Source organism: Mus pahari, chromosome 3 (genome assembly GCF_900095145.1).
Source record: "Mus pahari chromosome 3, PAHARI_EIJ_v1.1, whole genome shotgun sequence".
NCBI lineage: Eukaryota > Metazoa > Chordata > Mammalia > Rodentia > Muridae > Mus > Mus pahari.
Window position 1 is genome coordinate 102,474,187 of NC_034592.1, and position 21,571 is coordinate 102,495,757.

Here is a 21,571-nt window from a genome sequence, read left to right on the forward strand (position 1 = left end):
GTTTTTTCGAGACAGGGTTTCTCTGTATAGCCCTGGCTGTCCTGGAACTCATTATGTAGACCAGGCTGGCCTCGAACTCAGAAATCCGCCTGCCTCTGCATCCTGAGTGCTGGGATTAAAGGCGTGCGCCACCACGCCCGGCCTGGGAATCTTATATTATTAATTCAAAATAAGACTTGATCCCTGCTTCTAGTAGTCTGGAGATCTAGTTCACCGTGATTTATATTAAGAATTTCATCCTATACTGTTTTCTCTTAGGAATCTAATGCTCCAAGAACAAGGAAAAACTCTCGTCGAGTCAGCTTTGCAGATACTATAAAGTAAGTTGAAAAGAAAGTACATTGTTATAGATTTTTCTCCCTATCAAATACATGGGTGGTAATTTATTTGGATGATCTGTTTGCTTAAATAAATATTAGAGTGCATGTGTGCGTGTGTGTGAGTGTGTGTGTGTGTGTGTGTGTGTGTGTGTGTGCATGCATGCGTGCATGCATGTGTGTATCTATCTTCCTCACTCTCTCTTCACCTTACTTTTTGAGACTGGGTCTCTCTGGTCTAGAGAGACGACTCAGTGGTTAAGAGCACTTTCAGAGGTCCTGAGTTCAATTCCTAGCAACCACATGGAGGCTCACAACCATCTGTAATGGGATCTGATGCCCTCTTCTGGTGTGTCTGAAGACAGTGACAGTGTACTCACATACATACATACAATAAATAAATCTTAAAAAAAGAGAGAGAGAGAGACAGACAGACAGACAGACATGGTCTTTCTATCAACATGGAACTTATTGACTCAGCTAGACTGGCGTCTTTATGGGACCCAGGGAGCCTCCGGTATCTATTTCCCAGCTCTGGAAGATTTATTATGTGCGTGCTGGGAGTCTAAACTCAGGTCTTCATGTTTACACAGCAAGCACTTTACTGACTGAGTTATCTTCTCACAACCAGAGTATTACTTTATTTTGAAAAATACTTTTTACTTAAAATGTATTTGTGTGCCCTGGCATATGTATAGAGGTTAGGGGATAACTTTTTGGCAGTTATTTCTCTCCTTCCCCTTCCACTTTGGGGGACTGAACTCAGGTTGTTAGCTTTCTTAATCCACTGAGACTTCTTGCTGGCATTTTTTTTTTTTGGGGGGGGGGTGTTGAGACAGGGTTTCTCTGTCCTGGAACTCACTCTGTAGACCAGGCTGGCCTCGAACTCCGAGATCCACCTGCCTCTGCCTCCCAAGTGCTGGGATTAAAGGCGTGCGCCACCATAGCCTGGCTACATATTTTTTAAATTCCTTTTAAAATATATATTTATGAGACTGAAGACGTGCTGCTTTTGAGAGGAGCTGGGTTTGATTCCTAGCTCTCACAGGACAACTCACAACCATCTCTAACTCGAGCTCTGGGAGATTGAGCTCTCTCGTCTTGCCTCTGTGGGCATGGCATACATGTGGTGCACTACACCAATATACATAGAATTAAAAAATGTAAATGTACTTATTATTAGTTGGAGTGCTGTGTATGTCTGATTTGTGTGTAAGTGTGGGAGCAAAATTGCTTTTCAAATGTTACTACTCAGTATTATCTATATAAGAGGAGCAGGATGAGCTACTCAGTATTATCTATAAGAGAAGCAGGGTGAGTCTTTAGAGGCAGTAACAAGACAATGGTAACTCTAATATTGCTACTGTTTACCATTGCCGTAGAGGTTCCAGCCAGCAAACGTAAAGGAAGAGATTTTAAAAATTAGAAATATGGAGGCACTTTATGCCGTCAATAATAAAACAATAGGAAATGTTTTAAAAATAAAGGATTTTCAGTATTCTTTATTTTTTTTCTGTTCTAGAGTATTCCAGACAGAGTCTCATATGAAAACAGAGAGAAATTCAGAAATTTCAGGTAAATATGTAATTTCAGTCCCTGCTAATCTGTTTTCTTTACAACTTTTCTGTGGTTATGTAATCATAACCTCCCCCCCCTCGTGTGTGTGTGTGTGTGTGTGTGTGTGTGTGTGTGTGTGTGTATTTGAAGAAAGCATACATCTTAAGACACGTGGAGTCAAGAGACAGTTGAGATTCTGTTTTCTTTCTACCGTGTGGTCTTCAAGATTGAGTTTGGGTCATACTTGGCAGTAAATGCCTTTGCCTGCTAAGTTATTTTGCTAGCTCCATCATACTATTTAAGTATTTTATCTTAAGGGATAGAGAAGTAGTTCTATTGGTAAGGCGATTGCCATACGTACATGAGACCCTGAGTTTGGATTTCTAGTACCTATTTAAAAGCCCAGTGTAGGCTAGTTGTGGTGAAGTGGTGAGGGGTAGCAGGTTTGGTAGTACATAACTTGTACTGGTTACTTTTCTGTTGCTGTGATAAAGCACCATGACCAAGGCAGTTTATAGAAGAAATAGGTTATAAGAGTCTATCATGGGGCCGGGAACGGTGGTGCACGCCTTTAATCGCAGCATTTGGGAGGCAGAAGCAGGCGGATTTCTGAGTTTGAGGCCAACCTGGTCTACAAAGTGAGTTCCAGGACAGCCAGGGCTATACAGAGAAACCCTGTCTTGAAACCGCCTCCCTGCCCCCAACTCCCCCCAAAAAAGAGTCTATCATGGCAGGATAGTGACAGGCATGGTGGCTAGAGTAGTGGGCTGAGAGCTTACATCTTGAACTTTGAACATGAAGTAGATCAAAATGGCAGTAGGTAAGCTTGTTTTACTCTGAGAGCCTGCTACTAGAGACATACTTCCTCTAGCCGGCTATACTTCCTAAACCTATCAAACCTTGCTACCAACTGGGGACCAAGTATTCAAATACCAAAGACTATGAGGAACATCTCTCATTCAAACCACGATATGCCTATAATTTTATCACTGAGGATACTAAGACGGAAGGCTCCCTGGAATTCATTGACTAACTATGCTCACAAAATCAGAGAGCTTCAGGTTAAGTTAAAGATACTATCTCAAAAATAAAGTGGAGAGTGATAGAGGACAACATACAACATTGACCTCTGGCTTACACACACCTGTGCATGTATATGTATACACACCCGTATAAATATATACATATAACAGACACAAAGTATATCCTTAGCTGGATGTGGGGACTCACATCTGTAATCCCAGCGTTCCCAGGGCTGAGGAAGAAGGATAACAAGTTCACACCAGCTTGGGCTACATAGCAAGTTCTAGACCCTTTTGTTTCATCTCAGGATTAAAAAATAAGGACACAAGACCCTCACTAAACAACAACAACAAAAAGTAGGGGAAAAAAATAAATGAATTATTCCTTTAGTTATGAGGACAGAAAGGTTAAATAATAACTTCATTTTAAACTTTTACTGTTAACAACCTTATATAACTTTTCTAATACTTGATCAGTTATCTTTGAACAACTTTGTTTTTACTTTATTTTTAGAGACAGAAGCCAGAAAAAATGTGCTGACTCTACAGTAAGTAAGAGACATGTACTAACTATATTTAAATGGTTATTTAGATTTTTGTTATTTAGCATTCCTTCTGTCAAATATTTAACATTAATTTAAAACACAAATTGTAGAATGTAATATATGTAGAATTCCATATATGTGAAAAATAAGTCTACAGTATAGTCTTGGTAGTGATGACACACTCAATTTTTATATAGAGATTCTTTTTTTTTTTTTTTTTAAAGATTTATTTATTTATTATATGTAAGTACACTGTAGTTGTCTTCAGACACACCAGAAGAGGGTGTCAGATCTCATTACAGATGGTTGTGAGCCACCATGTGGTTGCTGAGATTTGAACTCGGGACCTTTGGAAGAGCAGTCAGTGCTCTTAAGTGCTGAGCCATCTTACCAGCCCCTCATATAGAGATTCTTAAGCCGGGCAGTGGTGGCGCATGCCTTTAATCCCAACACTTGGGAGGCAGAGGCAGGCGGATCTCTGAGTTCCAGGACAGCCAGAGCTATACAGAGAAACCCTGTCTCAAAAACCAAAAAACCAAAAAAAAATAAAAAATAAAAAATAGAGATTCTTAAATTTTTCACCTAGTATAAATTTCAATTGTGGAAATTTATTTCACCTATCAACTTGTGAATGTTTTAAATGATGACTATGTAAGATTCACTGAAGCTTATTATAATAGGAAACAATGCAAAGGATCCTAAAGATGGCATAAAGATCCTTTGTGATGGCATAAAGGAACTGATTAAATAAATCACACATTTTTCATTACTCAGCTAGAACAACACGTGCATATGTGTGTATATTTATTTCTGTGTGCATATATTCACTGTACATGTGTAGCATCTTTATAAATGCATGTCTGTTAACTAATACATGCATGAAACATCTCTGAAAATAATTTTGTTTTAATTTTGATTTTTGTGTGTGTTTTTTGTTTGTTTTATTTTATGTATATGAGGGGTTTGCCAGCATGTATGTATGTGTACTCTGTGTATGCAGTGATTGCAGAAGCCAGAAGAGGGAATCAAATTCTCTAGAACTAGAATTTTAAACAGTTGTGAGCTGCCATGTTGGTGCTGAGAATTGAATCCATGTCCTCTGGAAAAGGACAATCAATGCTCTTAACTTCTAAACTCTCTCTCTGTCCTAACCTGTTAAGATTTTAAAGTTAAAATTGTTTGGAGCGAATTGAATTAATTAATAATAGCCTTGGTTTTGAAGTAGAGAACAACATAAAGTGAAAATTAAACAAATTTTTTTGTCCTTTAGATGATCCATTTCCCACAGTTATTTTTAGTGTTCTTACAGAAGTAATCTATAGAAGTATATGCTGGCCTTTAGCTTTTATGAAAACCAAGTAAATTAGATTGCTTAATAGTATATAGCCAGTTTTTTACTGTATGCTGGGATTAAAGCCTACATCTACAATGTCTATCTATCTTCCTAAGTCTGTCAACTACTGTGATTCTTCATAATTATTTGGAATATAATATATGAAAATGCTTTTTTTTTTTTTTTAAGGAGTAAGAATTTAGATGATAATTATTGTGCAATTACTGGTGAGTATGACCAAAATATATCTCTTCTTCATATACCTTTTTCTTCATCTAGATTGTTTTATGCAGGCAAAACAACACTCATACACACAAAAACATGACTCTTTAAAAAATTAACAGCCGGGCAGTGGTGGCGCATGCCTTTAATCCCAGCACTTGGGAGGCAGAGGCAGGTGGATTTCTGAGTTCAAGGCCAGCCTGGTCTACAGAGTGAGTTCCAGGACAGCCAGGGCTACACAAAGAAATCCTGTCTCAAGAACACCACACAAAAACAAAAACAAAAACCAAAAAATCCTATGTACACAAACATGTGGTCTACACTTGTAATCCTGTCACCCTAGAGGTGAATACAAGAGGATCAAAACTTTAAGGTCATCCTTGGTTACATAGCAAGTTTAAGTCCAACTTGGGATACATGAGATGAAATATAAAAAATAATGCCAGGTGTGGTGGCACACACCTTTAATTCTAGCACTTGAAAGGCAGAGGTAGTTGGGTCTCTGAGTTCAAGGTCAGTCTGATCTAAATAGTGAGTTCCAGATACATAGACATTGTCTCAAAAAGCAAGCAGATAAGTTAAATTGCTAGCACAGATAAAATTTATTTTTTTTCCAAAACAGATATAATAATCACTGTTTTCTATTATTAGAAAAGGCTCTTAGGGACTACATTATAACTCAGTAATAGAATGCTTGCTTGCCATGTCTTGGGTTTGGTCTTCAGCATTGGAGAAGGAGGAAAATATGAGTTCAAAATCTTTTTTATTTATTTATTTTTTGGTTTTCTGAGACAGGGTTTCTCTTTGTATCCCTAACTCTACTGAAACTCAATCTGGCCTTGAACTCAGATCTACCTACCTCTGCCACCTGAGTGCTGGATTAAAGGCATGTGCCACCACTGCCAATCTTAAAGATATTTAATTCATAAGTCCTTATGAAGACCTTAATAACTATTGTCTTAGTTATTATGTTTTTATTGTTCTGTTAAGCGCCATGACCAAAAACAACTTGGGAAGGAAAGGGTTTATTTTTGTTTGTAGTTGTAGTTCATTTTGATGGGAAGTCAGGACAGGAACTCAAGACAGGAACAACATGGAGGCAGGAACTGAAGCAGAGACCAAGTAGGAACACTGCTTACTGGTTTGCTCAACATGGCTTGCCCATCTTGCTTTCTTATACAAAGTCCACCTGGTAAGGAGTGCCACAACCCACAGCAAGCTGGGCCTTTTCACATTAATCATTAGTCTAGGAAAGGCACTACAGACTTGCGTATTCTCAACTGAGGTTCTCCTTTCCAGATAACTCTAGCTGTGTCAAGTTCACAGCCAAACAACCAGGACACTGGTAAATACTTCTAACTGATGACAGTCCTAAGAAAGAACAAAAGACTTATGGCATGATGTTTTTCTTACTGTATTCTTTTTCTTATTGTTCTATAGGTATGAACACTTTGCTTTGTGCTCCAATTCAGACTCAGATGCAAGAAAAGGAGGTATGAGATCATACAAATATCTTCATAATTTAATCTCACATAGTTAAAATAACAAAATTTTATTGTAATGCTATAATTTTGAGATAACTTATCAAAGTGAATTATCATAACCTATTAAAACTTCCTGTATTTTCAGTTAATTGAGGATAATTATGTCATTGGCAATTTAAATAATACCATGACCTTTCAAACTTCAATGAGTACATGAAATATCTCAGAATTTTATTAAAATATAGAGGGTTTTTTTTTTTTTTTTGGATTGAAGATATAGCTCAGTGGTATTTTGTCTAGCATATGCAAATATCTATATTCAATACCCAGTATCACACACATGGAAACTATGTATATGTATTGTGTGTAGGTAGGTAGACAGACAAATCTGTGTCCAGTTGAAAAGGGTAAACTCTCCAAAGGGTAAACTCTAATAACTTTTTAGATAGTTATTTTGTTACAAGATGTATGAGTGTTCCACTTTATGTTTGTTTGCATTGTGTGCAAGAGGATACCAGATCCCCTTGAACTGGAGTTAGAGACAGTTGCTAGCTGCTATGTAGGTGCTAGGAACTGAACCTTGGTCCTCTGAAAGAGTAGAGAATGCTCTTAACTGCTGAGGCATTTTTCTATGCCTCAAGAATCTACATTCCTAACCATCTCTTGAATGATACTCACATGCAGGTACACAGACTGTACTTTGAATAACAAGAAATTAGAGACTGTATCTTTGAAAGCAAGACTCTCCAAAGTATAGAGTGTAATATGAACTAGCCATCATGTACCTATACCTTTTAAGATTTTACTTAGGGTTGGAATTCAATACAGATGCCTTTTTAAGACTTTTTATTAACCCTATTCAATTCAGAATTTTCATTATAGTTTCATTTCATATATTCAGTGCTTTTTATTTTTTTAGTGTAGAAGGCATGTAATTTAACTTTGAATTTAAATTTTTCCTAAACTAAAAGGAATTTATTTGTAGATTTCAGCTTTAAAAAAAAAATGTTTGAGGACTGGAGAGATGGCTCAGTGGTTAAGAGCACTGACTGTTTGTTCCTCCAGAGGTCCTGAGTTCAATCCCAGCAACCACATGGTGGCTCACAACCATCTGTAATGGGATCTGATTCCCTCTTCTGGTGTGTTTGAAGACAGTGACAGTGTACTCACATATATAAGAATAAATAAAACTTTAAAAAAAAAAATGTTTGAGACAAATCTCCACCCCAGTCTGGCTTGAAACTTACTATGTAACTAAGGATGAATTTGAAATTTTTTTTGTTGTTTGAGACAAAGTCTCACTCTGCTGTGCAGCCTTGGCTATCTTGGAGCTAGAGAATTGGCTTAGTTGGTAAGTGTTTTGGATGCTTTTCCAGAGGCCCTGGGTTAATTCCTAACTCCTACATGGCAACTTGCAATCATGTGTAACTACAGATCCAGGGAATCTGACACCTTCTTCTGGCCTCCACAGGCACCAGGCAAGCAAGTGGTTCATAGGCACACATGCAGGTAGAATACCCTTATACATAAAATAATAAAAATAATAAATTACAAAAATTTATATTTGATCTAATATTTCTATTTTTTTATTATAGTTTTCAACTATAGACTGCAACTATGAAAGGAAACATGCAAATGATCAGACAGTCATCTTTTCAGATGAAAACCAGATGGATCTGACAGCAAGTCACACTATAATGATTACCAAAGGTCTTTCAGATTGTACCAAAAATGAAAATTCTACAAAAATAGATACCACATCCTTTTTGGAGAATTTAAAGCATCACGCTGTGAATTCAAGAATTAAAAATGATTTAGCATGCTCCACAATTTCCATAAGTCAAAACATTTTCTCAGAAAAGATCAATTCTGACAATTTCATAAAAAGATTGAAAACAGGAAAACATATTTCTTCTTCTACAGAGCTTGATAAGGAAAATGCTGAGATACCTGTTTATTCCAAGGACTCAAACAGTGCCTCTTCAACACATCAAATGCATGCATCTCTTAGTGCAGATGAAAATAGTAGGAATAGGACTAGAATCTTTAGAGAACAAGATGATGGGATGAACTTGACCCAGTGTCGTACAGCCTGTATTGAGACTTGGATTCCTCCATCCACGGAGGCCAACTTAGGAAAATTCAAAGGTGATAATACCATTTATGGCAATGAGTGTATGGAGTTAACAACTAACTATACGATACAGGTTTTGTCATCAGAAAATAATTTATCTGAAAGAGAAACTCAAACTCAAAATGGTATGAATGTTAAAACAGTTGATGGAGCTACAGCTCCAGAGAAGAAAACAGCCCTTAAGGATAAACTAAGTGCCGCTTTTCAAGGCTTTTTCCCAAATCCTGAAAATAAAATTCATATTACCAAATGTTATCCTATAGAGTCAGAAACTCATACAGTCACACAGATTTCTAGTCAAAGTGCCAGCACACTGGCTATAACTTCAGAATCTCTATGTTCTAGACCAGCTATTGAAGGGTATAAGACAATTTTTAATTCTAGTAGCAATGATGCAATGGAACTGACTAAGTGTCTATCAGCTATGCAAGAGGAAAAAAAATTGCTGAAGGCTGATGATAAGTATTCTAAAATATGTACCAATCCAGATGCTGGCCTACTCAGAGAGAAAACTATTTATTTAGAAGAGGATAGCATGGACATTACCAAAAGTCACACAGTTGCAATAGATAATAAAATATTTAAACATGATCAAGAAAACATTAAAAAAGAAATAACAACTATACCAATATTTGAAAAGGAAATGATGCTCCGAAATCTTATGCCTATGTCAAAAGATGAGAAAAGGAATGTAGATTATATTTCAGTTCCTCAAGTATCTAAGGAAAACTTACAACAGAGTCAAACCAACACTTTATCTGTTTCATTGGCTGACAAAAAGATGGAATTCTTGGCCGATGAAGATATGGATCTGACTAAAAGTCACACAACTAAGTTAAGTCAAGTTATTCCTACAACTTTTGACTTAGCATCAAAGAATGTCACCAGATCATACTCTCACAGCAAATGCCATTTAAATAATGAATGGGAAAGCCTGGATAAACAAGTAGTGCTAGGCCAGCATTCTAAACTTCCTTTACCACAGAGGAAAGATATAGATGATCCTGACTGTTCTCATCATAAGATAATGTATTCAGAGGAGTTACAAACTATGGATCTAACCAAGAGCCACACTATTGTAATTGGCTTTGGTCCTCCTGAAGTAGAAGAACATAATAAAATTAATTTAGAACACAAAAATGGCCAACTTACAGCAGAAAGTAGACAAACAGCTGTGAACATCCCTGCAGCAAACTCTCGAGTAGTAACAACGAATGATATGGACATGTTAAAGGACAGAAGTATACAGAAGCCAGAATTGCGAAAGGAAAAGCAAGACGTTGGAATCTATGGAAGAAAAAGTATTGGTGGACCGAAAATTGATAAAACTATATTATTTTCAGAGGGTAATGAGGATGATATGGATATCACCAAAAGCTGCACAGTCAAAATAAACCATAGATCTTTATTAGATAAACATGATTCTCATTTAGTATCTTTAGCAGGAACTTCTAAAACCATTTTGCATGCACGTGGACAGGTTGAAATGGAAATCAATAGAAGTCACACAACTCCTTTAGAATGTAAAATTATCTCACCCAGTGATATAACTCCTGGTGCTCTGGATAAGATTGTGATGTCTATAGATGGTCATGAGGAACTAGAAATGACAAAGTCCCATACTGTTTTCATTGACTACCAAGCAGAGGCAAAAGGTGTACTTCCAGACAGACTTGACTTTCAATTATCCAAAAAGGAAAGCCTACAGAAGCCGAAAGTGACATCTTCTCCTGCTGAAGAAATTGTTTCCATTTCAGAAAATAGTGAAAGCAATCATCTACCAGCAAAAGGCAGCCAGCTAACAATACTAGAGGAAGGGCCTAATAGTGGGCCTGCAGAGGAAATTAATGATACACAAAAGCCTGGACTTCTGAATGAACTTCTGTCAGGCAAAACTCAGAGAAGAAAAAGCCTTAATCTCAAAAACAAGAGTATTACATTTTCAGAGAATGATAAATGTTATAGAGAGATCACTCAGAGTTCTGTAGTAGAAATAAATAATGAAACTAGGCTGGAAGACAAAAAGGGCTTCAGTTTTGTGCCATTGGCAGGAACTTCCAAACCAGTTTTGTCTGCATATAGGCCCGAGGACATGGAGATTTCTACAAGTCAGACCACTGCTTCAGAAAATAAAACTGTCCCACCAGATGAAGTAACTACTATACCTATGGATAAAACTGTAATGTTTGTAGATAATCTCGGTGATCTGGATGTCACCAGATCCCATACGGTTTTCATCGATTGTCAAGCCAAAGAAAAGGTACTTCATGAGTGTACTAATTTGGGAATACCAAAAACAAAAAACTTGAGTGGTTCTGAAGGTGATACCTGTATTCAAGAAATCACAAAAAAACCAGCCCCTGAACACGAACACCATATGACAACTGTTATTCCTTCTAATTCAGTAGTTAGTGATCAAAGTTCAATGAAAATCAAGTTTCACGAAGCTGATATAGATGAGGAGGTCAAAGGAAAGGAAGTGGAGGCCAATATGCTGAAACAAACTAAACCTGAAAGCTGTCTGTTAAATATAACAGTTGGAAAGAATGTGGATATTACAAGCAGTTATACAGCTGATGTTTGTAGATCCAGTGACAAGTATTCCTCTTTACCAAATATTTCTTCTGATAATTCGGGTGGTAATACTATGTCCTTGTGTGATAAAAATAAGGAGAAAGCTTATAATTGCCAAGTGCCAAATGAGTTTCCTTATGCAGATATTTTACCGAGTACATATCACATGGATTCTGAAAAACTGTCTGTCTTTGCACCTTGTCCTTCAAAAGAAGTCACTCAAACTGAAAGTGCCATAACACTGCTTAAAGATGAAGATCCTGTAGAAGAGCCTCAGGGGGAGGTGGCTACATTTAACACAAAGCATGTATCTCTTAACCTTGCAAAGGATCAAACAGAGGCCTTTGTTGATGTTAGTGTTGCTCCTCAGCCTCATCTCTCAGCCCAAGAAAACCCATCAACTCAAAAAGGGCAGGATGTTGCCCGTAGAGATGACGGAATATTATCTAAAGCTGGGGAGAAGACTTTACCTTTTCTTCTAGGAAATATCTCTGCATCCACATGTGAAATTGAGTCCAAGATACCCACTAATGTGGAACACTTTGCTGTAACCTATGAAAAAGAACTGAATATAAGTATTCAAACAGATAAATGTAATACAAATGTACATAGCCCTAGTAACTCAGCCCTGACAACACAAGTCATTCAAACACATGCCAATGCAGAAGAAGCACTAGAGTCTATAGTTCCATCTAATGTTTCATGTTTTAGTAGTACCAAACCAAGTCTAAGTAATTTGAATAGAAAAACTGAGGAGGTTTTAGACTTTCAGACTGTTAATTTATTACCTCCCGCAGAACAGTTACTTGAAGAAGGAAGTCAGGCACATAGTATGAGTATAGTACAAGCTACACAAATATCTAGCCTAGGTTCCAGTAATGATAGAGATGAAGAAAGTAAAACTTTCTGTAATGAGGCTGAAACTACATCTGTACCACTAAAAACAGCTGTTAAAGACAAAACAAGAAGATGTTCATTGGGAATATTTTTACCCAAATTACCAAACAAGAGAAGTTGTAGTATCACTGGTGCTGCTGACCTGGAGCAGATTCTAGCAGATGCAGCTGACTTAACTCAACTAGAAACTCAGCCAGCCTGCAGTAAAGATGCAGGCATCGGATCTGTTGCCGCCAAACTGAATTTGAGTCCGTCTCAGTTTATAAATGAGGAAAACCTCCCTGTATGTCCTGGTGAGATACTCTCATCAGATTCTGTTAGCCTGGACATTGAGGAAAGTGCTCTGATTGACACGCCTCATAAAGAGGTTTTACCGTCTGAAAACAGAACAAAAAACTGCAGGGGCCAAAAAAGAACCTGGGTTGAAGAAAGTGATGTTACAAATGAGAAAAAAATCAGAACACATGACAGTGCACAAGATCAAGAGGTAAGCTGTCTTGAACCAAAAAATGTTCTTGAATTTTAAGTGTCTGAGCAATAGAAACTATTTCTACTTACTATAGGTTAGTCGAACATTCTTGTGTAGAATTATTAGCGGTCAGTTGGTAAAGGCTTTAACAGGACATGGTGGCCTATACTTGTGATCCCAGCACTCTGAGGTTAAGGAAAGAGGACTGCTGTTACTTTGAGGCTAGCCTAGGCTACGGAACAAAATCTTATCTTAAAACAATAACTTGTTGTGGCAAATACCTACAAAAATAGAATTAAAATTGTATAAATACCAAATATTATAATTGTGTCTTGACTTTTTGAGACAGCATCTAACTTTATTGCCCTGAATAGCCTCAAGCTTGTGGACATCCTGCCTCTAGCTCCCAAGTGCTGAAATTCCAGATGTACTCTATAATGCCAGATCAAACTTACGTATTACATACTTTTTTTATTTTTTATTTTTGGTTTTTTCGAGACAGGGTTTCTCTGTATAGCCCTGGCTGTCCTGGAACTCACTTTGTAGACCAGGTTAGCCTCAAACTCAGAAATCCGCCTGCCTCTGCCTCCCAAGTGTTGGGAGTATTACATACTTCTGAGTATCCAGTCACTTTTGCTAGTGATTTGTTAGTATAATAATCTCATGGAAGAGTTGTATGTAGTTTGAATATTTTGTGTGAGTGTGTGAGGGAGAGAGGTCAGAGGACAACTGTAGAGTTGGCTCTTTCCTACTTTGGTGTAGATTGTAAAGATCAAGTTGAAGTCATCAGAGTCAAGTAAAGTGCTTTACTTACTGAGTCATCACATTAACACATTTGTTTCTTTTTTTTTTATATTATGTATGTAGGTATGTATGATGTATGTATGTATTTATTATATATGAGTACACTGTCACTCTCTTCAGACATACCAGAAGTGGGCACTGGATCCCATTATACCTGATTGTGAGCCATGTGGTTTCTGGGAATTGAACTCAGGACCTTTGGATGAACAGTCAGGGCTCTTAACAACTGAGCCATCTTTCCAGCCCACACATTTGTTTCTTTCTTTTTTTTTTTTTTAAATCTTTTTTTTTTTTTTTTAAAGGTTTATTTATATATTATAATGTAAGTACACTGTAGCTGTCTTCAGACACTCCAGAAGAGGGCATCAGATCTTGTTATGGATGGTTATGAGCCACCATGTGGTTGCTGGGATTTGAACTCCGGACCTTCGGAAGAGCAGTCGGGTGCTCTTACCCACTGAGCCATCTCACCAGCCCCCACACATTTGTTTCTTAAGATAATGTCTATATAATCGACACTGACTTCATCCTGTTAAGCACCGGGATTATAGGCATGTGCTATCATTGTCTACTTTGAAAAAAGTTCTTCCATGTTATAAATATTTGAGGTATAAAAATTTTCTACTATTCAAATGTGAAAAGAAAAGCTTGACAAGGTTTGCTTGGTATATCAAGACATGTCAAAGAGCCCATTTCTCTAGTGACTGACTGGAACAATGCCTAGGTTAAGCTTAATACTTGAAAATGAACCAAGATTGATTGATCGATTGATAGATTTTTTTTAAATTTATTTATTTTTTTATCTGTTTGTTTTGGTGGTTTTGAGACAGGGTTTCTCAGTGTGGCCCTGGGTGTCCTAGAACTTGCTCTGTAGACCAGGCTGGCCTTGAAAGCATAGCAACCCACCCGCCTCTGCCTCCCAAGTGCTGGAATTAAAGGCGTGCTCCACCACCAATGGTGATTTTTTTTTTTTTTTTTAATCTATTGAAGGACTTTAAATTTTTTCTTTATTTACTTTGTTTATTTAATTGTATGAGTGTTCTGCTGCATGTACACCTCCATGTCAGAAGAGGGCATCTGATCCCCTTACAGATAGTCATGAGCCACCATGTGGTAGTGGGAATTGAACTCAGGACCTGTGGAAGAGCAGTTAGTGCTCATAACCACTGAGCCATCTCACCAGCTCTGAAAGACTTTTTTTTTTTTTTTTCCCCCAAAAAAGGAAAACCCTCATTTGGCTTTCCAAACAAAACTTCTCATTTAATTCCAGTTTTATATGTGGGAAAATGAAAACTAGAAATGCTCTAGGATTTGTAAACTCCTGTTAAGAACCACATAAAGAGGGTTAGAGAGGTGGCTCAGTGGTTAAGAACAAATTTGTAGAGTATTCAAGTTCAATTTTCAGCACCGACATCAGGTGCCTCATAATTGCTTGTAACTCCAGGGGATCCAGTATCCTCTCCTGTCCTCTTCAGATACCTGCATTTACATGCATATACCTCTATACAGGTATAAACACTTGTATATAATTAAAAATGAAAATAAGTCCTTAGAAAAACAACCACATAAGTAGCCAGATATGATAGCACATGCCTAATATTCCAGTACTCAGGAAATTCAAGTTTGTGTGTGTGTGTGTGTGTGTGTGTGTGTGTGTGTGTGTGTTGTGTTGTGTTGTATATGTGTGTGAACAAAAACAAGTATAAAAAATGATTTCTGTGTTGCTGGAGTTTGCTTTGAGGTGAGGTGATAAGAAAATAACCAAAGCTTTGAAAAACTAGTAATAGTAATGTAACACTTAAATCCAACTAGATTTTATGAAAATTAGTATTTTGTTGGAATATTGTATATCTGACTAAATCAATGGTTGTTAACCTTCCTTAATGCTGTGACCCCTGTATTTATATATTTTGTGTATGAGTGTTTTGTCCGCATGTACATTTACATAACAAAAGAGGGCATCAGATTCCATGGGATTACAGTTATCGATGGTTGGGAATTGAACTCAGGACTTCTGAATGAGCAACAAGTACTCTTAAACACTGAGCCATACCTCCAGCTCCCAGCTTTGACCCTCTAATAGAGAAGTTCCTCATGTTGTGCTGACCCCATCCTTAGAATTATTTGCATTGCTACTTCATAACTCTAGTTTTGCTACTGCTATGAATCACAATACCTGTATTTTCTGATGTTGTCAGGCAACCTCTGTGAAAGGGTTCATTCTAAACCCCCAAAGGGATGTAGTTCAGTTTTTAAGATTTTAAAAAAAATTTTTTAAAGTTATTAATCTTTTAAAGCTTAGGCCTTAGCTGAACAGTCTCCCAGCTACTCTAAACCTACTAATTCTGGTTCTACATCCTGCCATGTGGTTACATCTACCTCTCTGCTCTGGTCTGTCCCTTCACCTCTGTGTCCCCTAGCTGAGTCTCCCACCTCTGATTCTTCTCCCAGAGTTCCTCTCTGCCCAGAAGATCTGCCCAGCTATCGGCTATCATATCTTTATTAAAGCCAATTAGATATAATTGATTTGATTACATTAGGCAGGTGAGAAAGGAACAAATACTTACAAAACATGAGACTAGTGATGGGCCATAGAAATAACAATACCAAGATCCGGCTATTATTTAGCTCTGTGCAGGTGCCAAATTAAGAATTGAATATATAGAGATATACCTTCATACAGTATACCCCAACAAAATGAAGCCCTAGCTAACCTAGAATCTGCTATCTAGACCAAGGTAGCCTTGAACTCAGAGAGTCAGAACTGTCTGTCTTCTGAGTGCTGAGAGTAAAACACTGATACTTTCTGTGGCGGCTCACAAGTTTAATCCCAGCACTTTTGGAAGGCAGAGGCAGTTCGAGGCCAGCCTGGTCTACAGACCTAGTTCTAGGACAGCCAAGGCTACACATAGAAACCCTGTCTTGAAAAACCAAATAAATAAAATTCTCTCCTCTGCATTTCTTTAGTGTATGGTGAGAAATACATTTTTGTATGGGTCTATTTGCTTGTTAGTGTGTATGTCTGTGTGTATAGGCAAGAAGTCAATGTCAGGTGTCTCCTCTTATCATTCTCCACCTTATTCTGAAACCAGGACTCCCACTAAACCTGGAGCTCACCACCAATTCAGCTAGGCTGGCTAGACATTGAGCTGATCTCCACTCCCCTCCCTTCTCTGCCCTCCACTCCTGGGATGACAGGTGCATGCCCCTGTGGACACTAGGGATCTAAACTCAAGTCCTCATTGGACCATCTCTTTAGACCCTAGTTTTCTGAGGTAGCTCCACTATTGGTGACTAGCAGCTAAATAATTGCATAAATTGACTTACGGTATCTTTCTATAACTGAGGTACAACTAAGAGACTATACTATATAGCACATTAACTACCATTAAAGGCCTAAATTGCCTGATACTCTACTTCTCTCTCTCTCTCTCTCTCTCTCTCTCTCTCTCTCTCNCATGTGGTTGCTGGGAATTGAACTCAGGACCTTCGGAAGAGCAGTCAGTGCTCTTACCTACTGAGCTATCTCGCCAGCCCCCTCACCAACCCTTTTTTAAGACTTCTTTATGCTAGACATAATGGTGCATGCCTTTAATTCCGGCACTTGTGAGGCAGAGGCAGGTGGATTTTTTTTTTGAGTTAAAGGCCAACCTGGTCTACATAGTGAGCTCCAAGACAGCCACAATGACATAGTGAGATCCTGTGTCAAAACAAAACAAAACCCAAACAAACAAGCAAACAAATATTTTCCATGTATGAGTGTTTTGGCTGCATGTATGTCTGTGCATCATGTCTGTGAATGGTGCCCATGGAGACTGGACAAGGACTTTGGATTCCCTGACTATAGTTACAGTTGGTTGTGAGCCACCATGTGAGTGCTGGGAATGAAACTCCTGAGATAGCAGCCGAGCCATCTCCAGCTCGAGTGTTTTGGTTTTTTAGAGAGAGGGTCTCAGTGTATAGCACAGGATAGCCTTGAACTTGCTGTAATCCTTCAATCTCAACCTCCCAAATTCTGGCATTATAATCTCAAACTACCATGCTCTATTTGGCTCATACGTTTTTATTTTTATGTAGCCACAAAGCTTTTGGAACCATGGTGTCATGGTCTACCAGTCATCCAGAGACTATGTCAAATTTCTCTTTAATGTCTTTGTCTTCGAGTGGCTCTCATTGGACCTAGCAGGAGCTCATCCAGACAAGTTCTGTGATAGGTGATACAGCTCTTTGTGCACGGCAGGCAAGAGTCTGTTTCAAGTTTGTCTTATAGATGAGAGGTCTAAATGGGCTGCAGATGCCAGGAGTAAGTGTATGGCCGGATTTTATCATTAGCATTGCCTCCGCAGCTCTGTCCTCTTAGTACATTTTAAAATGTGACTAAACATTTTCTCCTCCTCCTCCTCCTCCTCCTCCTCCTCCTCCTCCTCCTCCTCCTCTCTCCTCTCCTCTCCTCTCTCTCTCTCTTCTTTCTTTGTTTTGTTTTTTGAGACAGGGTTTTTCTGTGTAACCCTGACTATCATGGAACTTTCTTGCTTTGTAGACCAGGCTGGCCTCAAACTCAGATCCACCTGCCTCTGCCTCTCAAGTGGTCCCAAGGGCATGTGCCACCACTGCCCAGTGATATTCTACTTCTTTCATAAGTTATTGCATATGAATTATGCAGGTAAATTTTGTTAGAAACTATTTTTGGCTGGGTGGTGGTATAGTGTGCCTTTAATCCCAGTACTCGGGAGTCAGAGGCAGGTGGATCTCAAGGCCAGCCTGTTCTAGGACAGAAAGAAACCTCGTCTTAGAAGACAAGCAAAAAAGTTTTTACTGGTGTTCAAAATTTAGTTACTAAGTTCCAAGCTTATCACTTTATGCTGATGTTTTTAAATTATGTACTGTGTACATGAGGACACTTTTGTGCATATGTGATATGGAAGGAGGAACATGCTACAGTATGTATGTGGATGTCATGGAACAAAGTTGATCTCTTAACTTTATGGAGTCAATTGTCTTCTTTTCCCTTCATATGGGTTTTCTGGGAATGGAACTTGGGCCACTAAGCTTACATAGCAAGTGTCTTTACTTTTAACTGGCTCTTATGCTGATGTTTCTTTGGTAGTTTCAGATTTTTGATAATCATACTGAAGAGGATATCAATAAAAATGTCAACAGTGTATTGCTGAAAAGCCTGAGCAGGACACCGTCTAGTTGCAGCAGCTCTCTGGATTCAATCAAGTCTGATGGACTCTCTCTGGATGCCAGCAGTAAGATACTTATGAAGGCTAAATAATAACAGTTATTTGAATCTATGATTAATGAGTATATTTCAATTTAGGAAATATTTGGATGTTATATAAATCCTTTCAGTGTTGAAGAGTTGATAGATAATTTCACTTTTGATTTTTTAAAAATTTGTAGTGAAATGACATGTTATATTACAGAGAAATAGTTGATTTCCTCCAAAAGCTTATAATTAGTAGGGAAACATTGAATGGAACCTTAAAGCTATATTTCAGATATTTTGTTTTACTAAATGAAAAGCTTCCCAGAAACATCCTAATACATGGGATGCATCAGGATCATGAACAGCACATAAATCTGAAAGATAATCAAAATTAACTTTACATTTTAGTATTTGTTCATTTGTTTTTGGTACAAGGTCTCACTATGTGTAGTTTTGGCATCCTAGAACTGTGATGTAGACCAGATTGGCCTTAAACTCAGAGATCTGCCTGCTTCTGCTTATTCAGTGTTGGCACTAAAGGTGTGCACCACCATTTCAAGCCTGAGAGTTTAGCTTTGACTTGCTTATCATTTACATAAATTTTGCTTTGTTTCTAGCACAGCCTAATAGCCAAATGGAGTCACAGTTTCTTGGTGACACTATGTCTGAAGAGAGTTTGAAGGAGGTATGTTAATGTAGTTCTCGTTTTAATTATTTTTACATTTATTTCTTATTTTGTGTGTATGTGTTTGAGTGCATGTATGCCATACTACATGTGTGACAGTCTGAGGACAACTTGTAGAAATTAATCTCTCTTTCCAGCATGTGGGTCTCAGGGATTGAACTCAGGTTGTCAGGCTTGGTGTTGAGCGCCCTTGCCTGCTGAGCCATCCTGTGGGCCGCGATTTCTCACTGAGCTTTTTATTTTGCTTGTTTCTTTGTGTTAAAACAGCATCTTCCTTTGTGGCTCTGGCTAGTTTGGAACTCACTATGTAAATTAGGCTGACCTCAGACTCCCTGAGCTCTGTCTTTATCTGCCTCCGAAGTCCTGGGACTAAAGCCATGTGTACCACCACAATGGCTTTGTCTTGCTGTTTTGTTTTGTTTTTTTGTTTTTTATTTATTTTTAAATTTATTTTTATTTTTTTCTTCTTAGAATTTCTCTGTGTAGCCCTGACTGTCCTGGAACTCAGAGATCGACCTACCTCTCTCTGCCTCTTGGAAAGCTGATATCAAAGTCATGTACCACCACCACTCAGCTTTATTTCTCATTTTTAATACACTATTTTAAGTGTGTTTTGTTGCTTTTTTTCTATTTATTTATTTACTTACTTATTTTTATCTATGAGTACACTGTCACTCTCTTTAGACACCAGAAGAAGGCATTGGATCCTAATACACATGGTTGTGAGCCACCATGTAATACTTGCTGGGAATTGAACTCAGGACCTCTGAGCCACCATGTAATACTTGCTGGGAATTGAACTCAGAACAGCCAGTACTCTTTCTTAACAGCTGAGCCATCTTGCTAGGCCTTTGTTTTTTGATCCAAGAGCTTAAGGCACTGAGACTAGCCTTAAACTCTGTGTAGCCAATACTGGGCTTGAACTTCCTGATCTTCTTGCTTCCACTACCAAAGATTAGAATTACAGATGTGTGCCACCATACCTGGCTTAGTTTTTGTTTTGTTTTGTTCTCCCATATGTCATAGCTGGGCTCAAACTTAATATATATCTGAAAGTAACCTCACACTTTTGATCCTCCTGCCTCTACCTCCAGAGTGTTAGGATTATATACATGGGCCACATGCCAAATTTTATGTGGTACTGGGAATCCACCCCAGAGCTTCATGAATGCTAGGTAAATAATTTACAACTGGGTTATATCTCCAACCTTAGAATTTTTAAAATTATAAAGTATTTCATATATATAGAAGGCTTGTTTTCTTTGCTACGGATTCAACATAGAAGTTATATCAAGTATTATCTTAGTCTGTTCTCTCTTGTAATAACTGAATACCACAAAATAGGGGGTTTATACAGCCATCTCATGCATGGTTCATTAAGCTTTGTAAAGTATAGCACTGCCACCAGCTCAGTATGTGATGAAGCTGCTAGGCTGGAGGTACAGTACAGAACCTCCAAGTGACCCATAGCATCTCATGGCAATAGCTTACCAAGTTGAGCTCATTAATGTGGGCTGGTGAGATGGCTCAACGACTAAGAGCACTGACTGCTCTTCCTAAGGTCCTGAATTCAAATCCCAGCAACCACATGGTGGCTCACAACCACCCATAATGAGATTGTGAGCCACATCTTCTGGTGCATCTGAAGATGGCTACAGTGTACCTATTTATAATAATAAATAAATCTTTGGGCCTGAGCTTGCTGGAGCGTCATTGACTGGAGCTAGCAGAGGTCCTAAAAATTCAATTCCCAACAACCACATGAAGGCTCACAACCATCTGTATAACTACAGTGTGTATTCATATGCATAAAATTAATAAATAAATAAATCTTTTTTAAAAAAAAAGCAGGCCTGGCGTGGTGGCGCACGCCTTTAATCCCAGCACTTGAGAGGCAGAAGCAGGCAGATTTCTGAGTTCGAGGCCAGCCTGGTCTACAAAGTGAGTTCCAGGACAGCCAGGGCCATACAGAAAAACCCTGTCTCGAGAAACCAAAATAAATAAATAAATAAATAAATAAATAAAATAATAAAAAGAAAAATTATTTTAAATAGCCTTAAAAATTTGTTAGACTGGGTTTGGTGGTTGGCACTCTCAGTCCAGCAGTAGAGAGACTAAGACTGTGAATTCTGGGCTGTACTGGGCTGCATAGCAAATTTGAACAACAGGATTATCTTTTGTTTTTTTTAAAGATTTACTTTTTTTTTTTATGTATATGAGTGTTCTATCTGCGTAAATACCTGCATGCCAGAAGAGGGCTTAAGATCCCATTATAGATGCCTGAGAGCCACCTGTGGTTGCTGGGAATTGAACTCA

At 38.1% G+C, this 21,571-nt stretch overlaps 1 protein-coding gene across 2 annotated transcripts in view; it reads left to right on the forward strand.

Moving 5' to 3' along the window:
- The window catches only part of Knl1 (kinetochore scaffold 1), a 51,148-nt gene that overhangs the window by 4,184 nt on the left and 25,393 nt on the right, over positions 1-21,571 (forward strand). The window contains exons 4-11 of one of the 2 annotated variants that reach the window (XM_029537052.1): positions 259-320; positions 1,840-1,892; positions 3,411-3,444; positions 4,964-5,001; positions 6,437-6,489; positions 8,076-12,572; positions 18,472-18,610; positions 19,188-19,255. In XM_029537052.1, coding sequence (XP_029392912.1) covers positions 259-320; positions 1,840-1,892; positions 3,411-3,444; positions 4,964-5,001; positions 6,437-6,489; positions 8,076-12,572; positions 18,472-18,610; positions 19,188-19,255 — 4,944 coding nt within the window. The remainder of the gene's footprint in view (positions 1-258; positions 321-1,839; positions 1,893-3,410; positions 3,445-4,963; positions 5,002-6,436; positions 6,490-8,075; positions 12,573-18,471; positions 18,611-19,187; positions 19,256-21,571) is intronic. The other variant, XM_021193053.2, reaches the window with a different exon arrangement.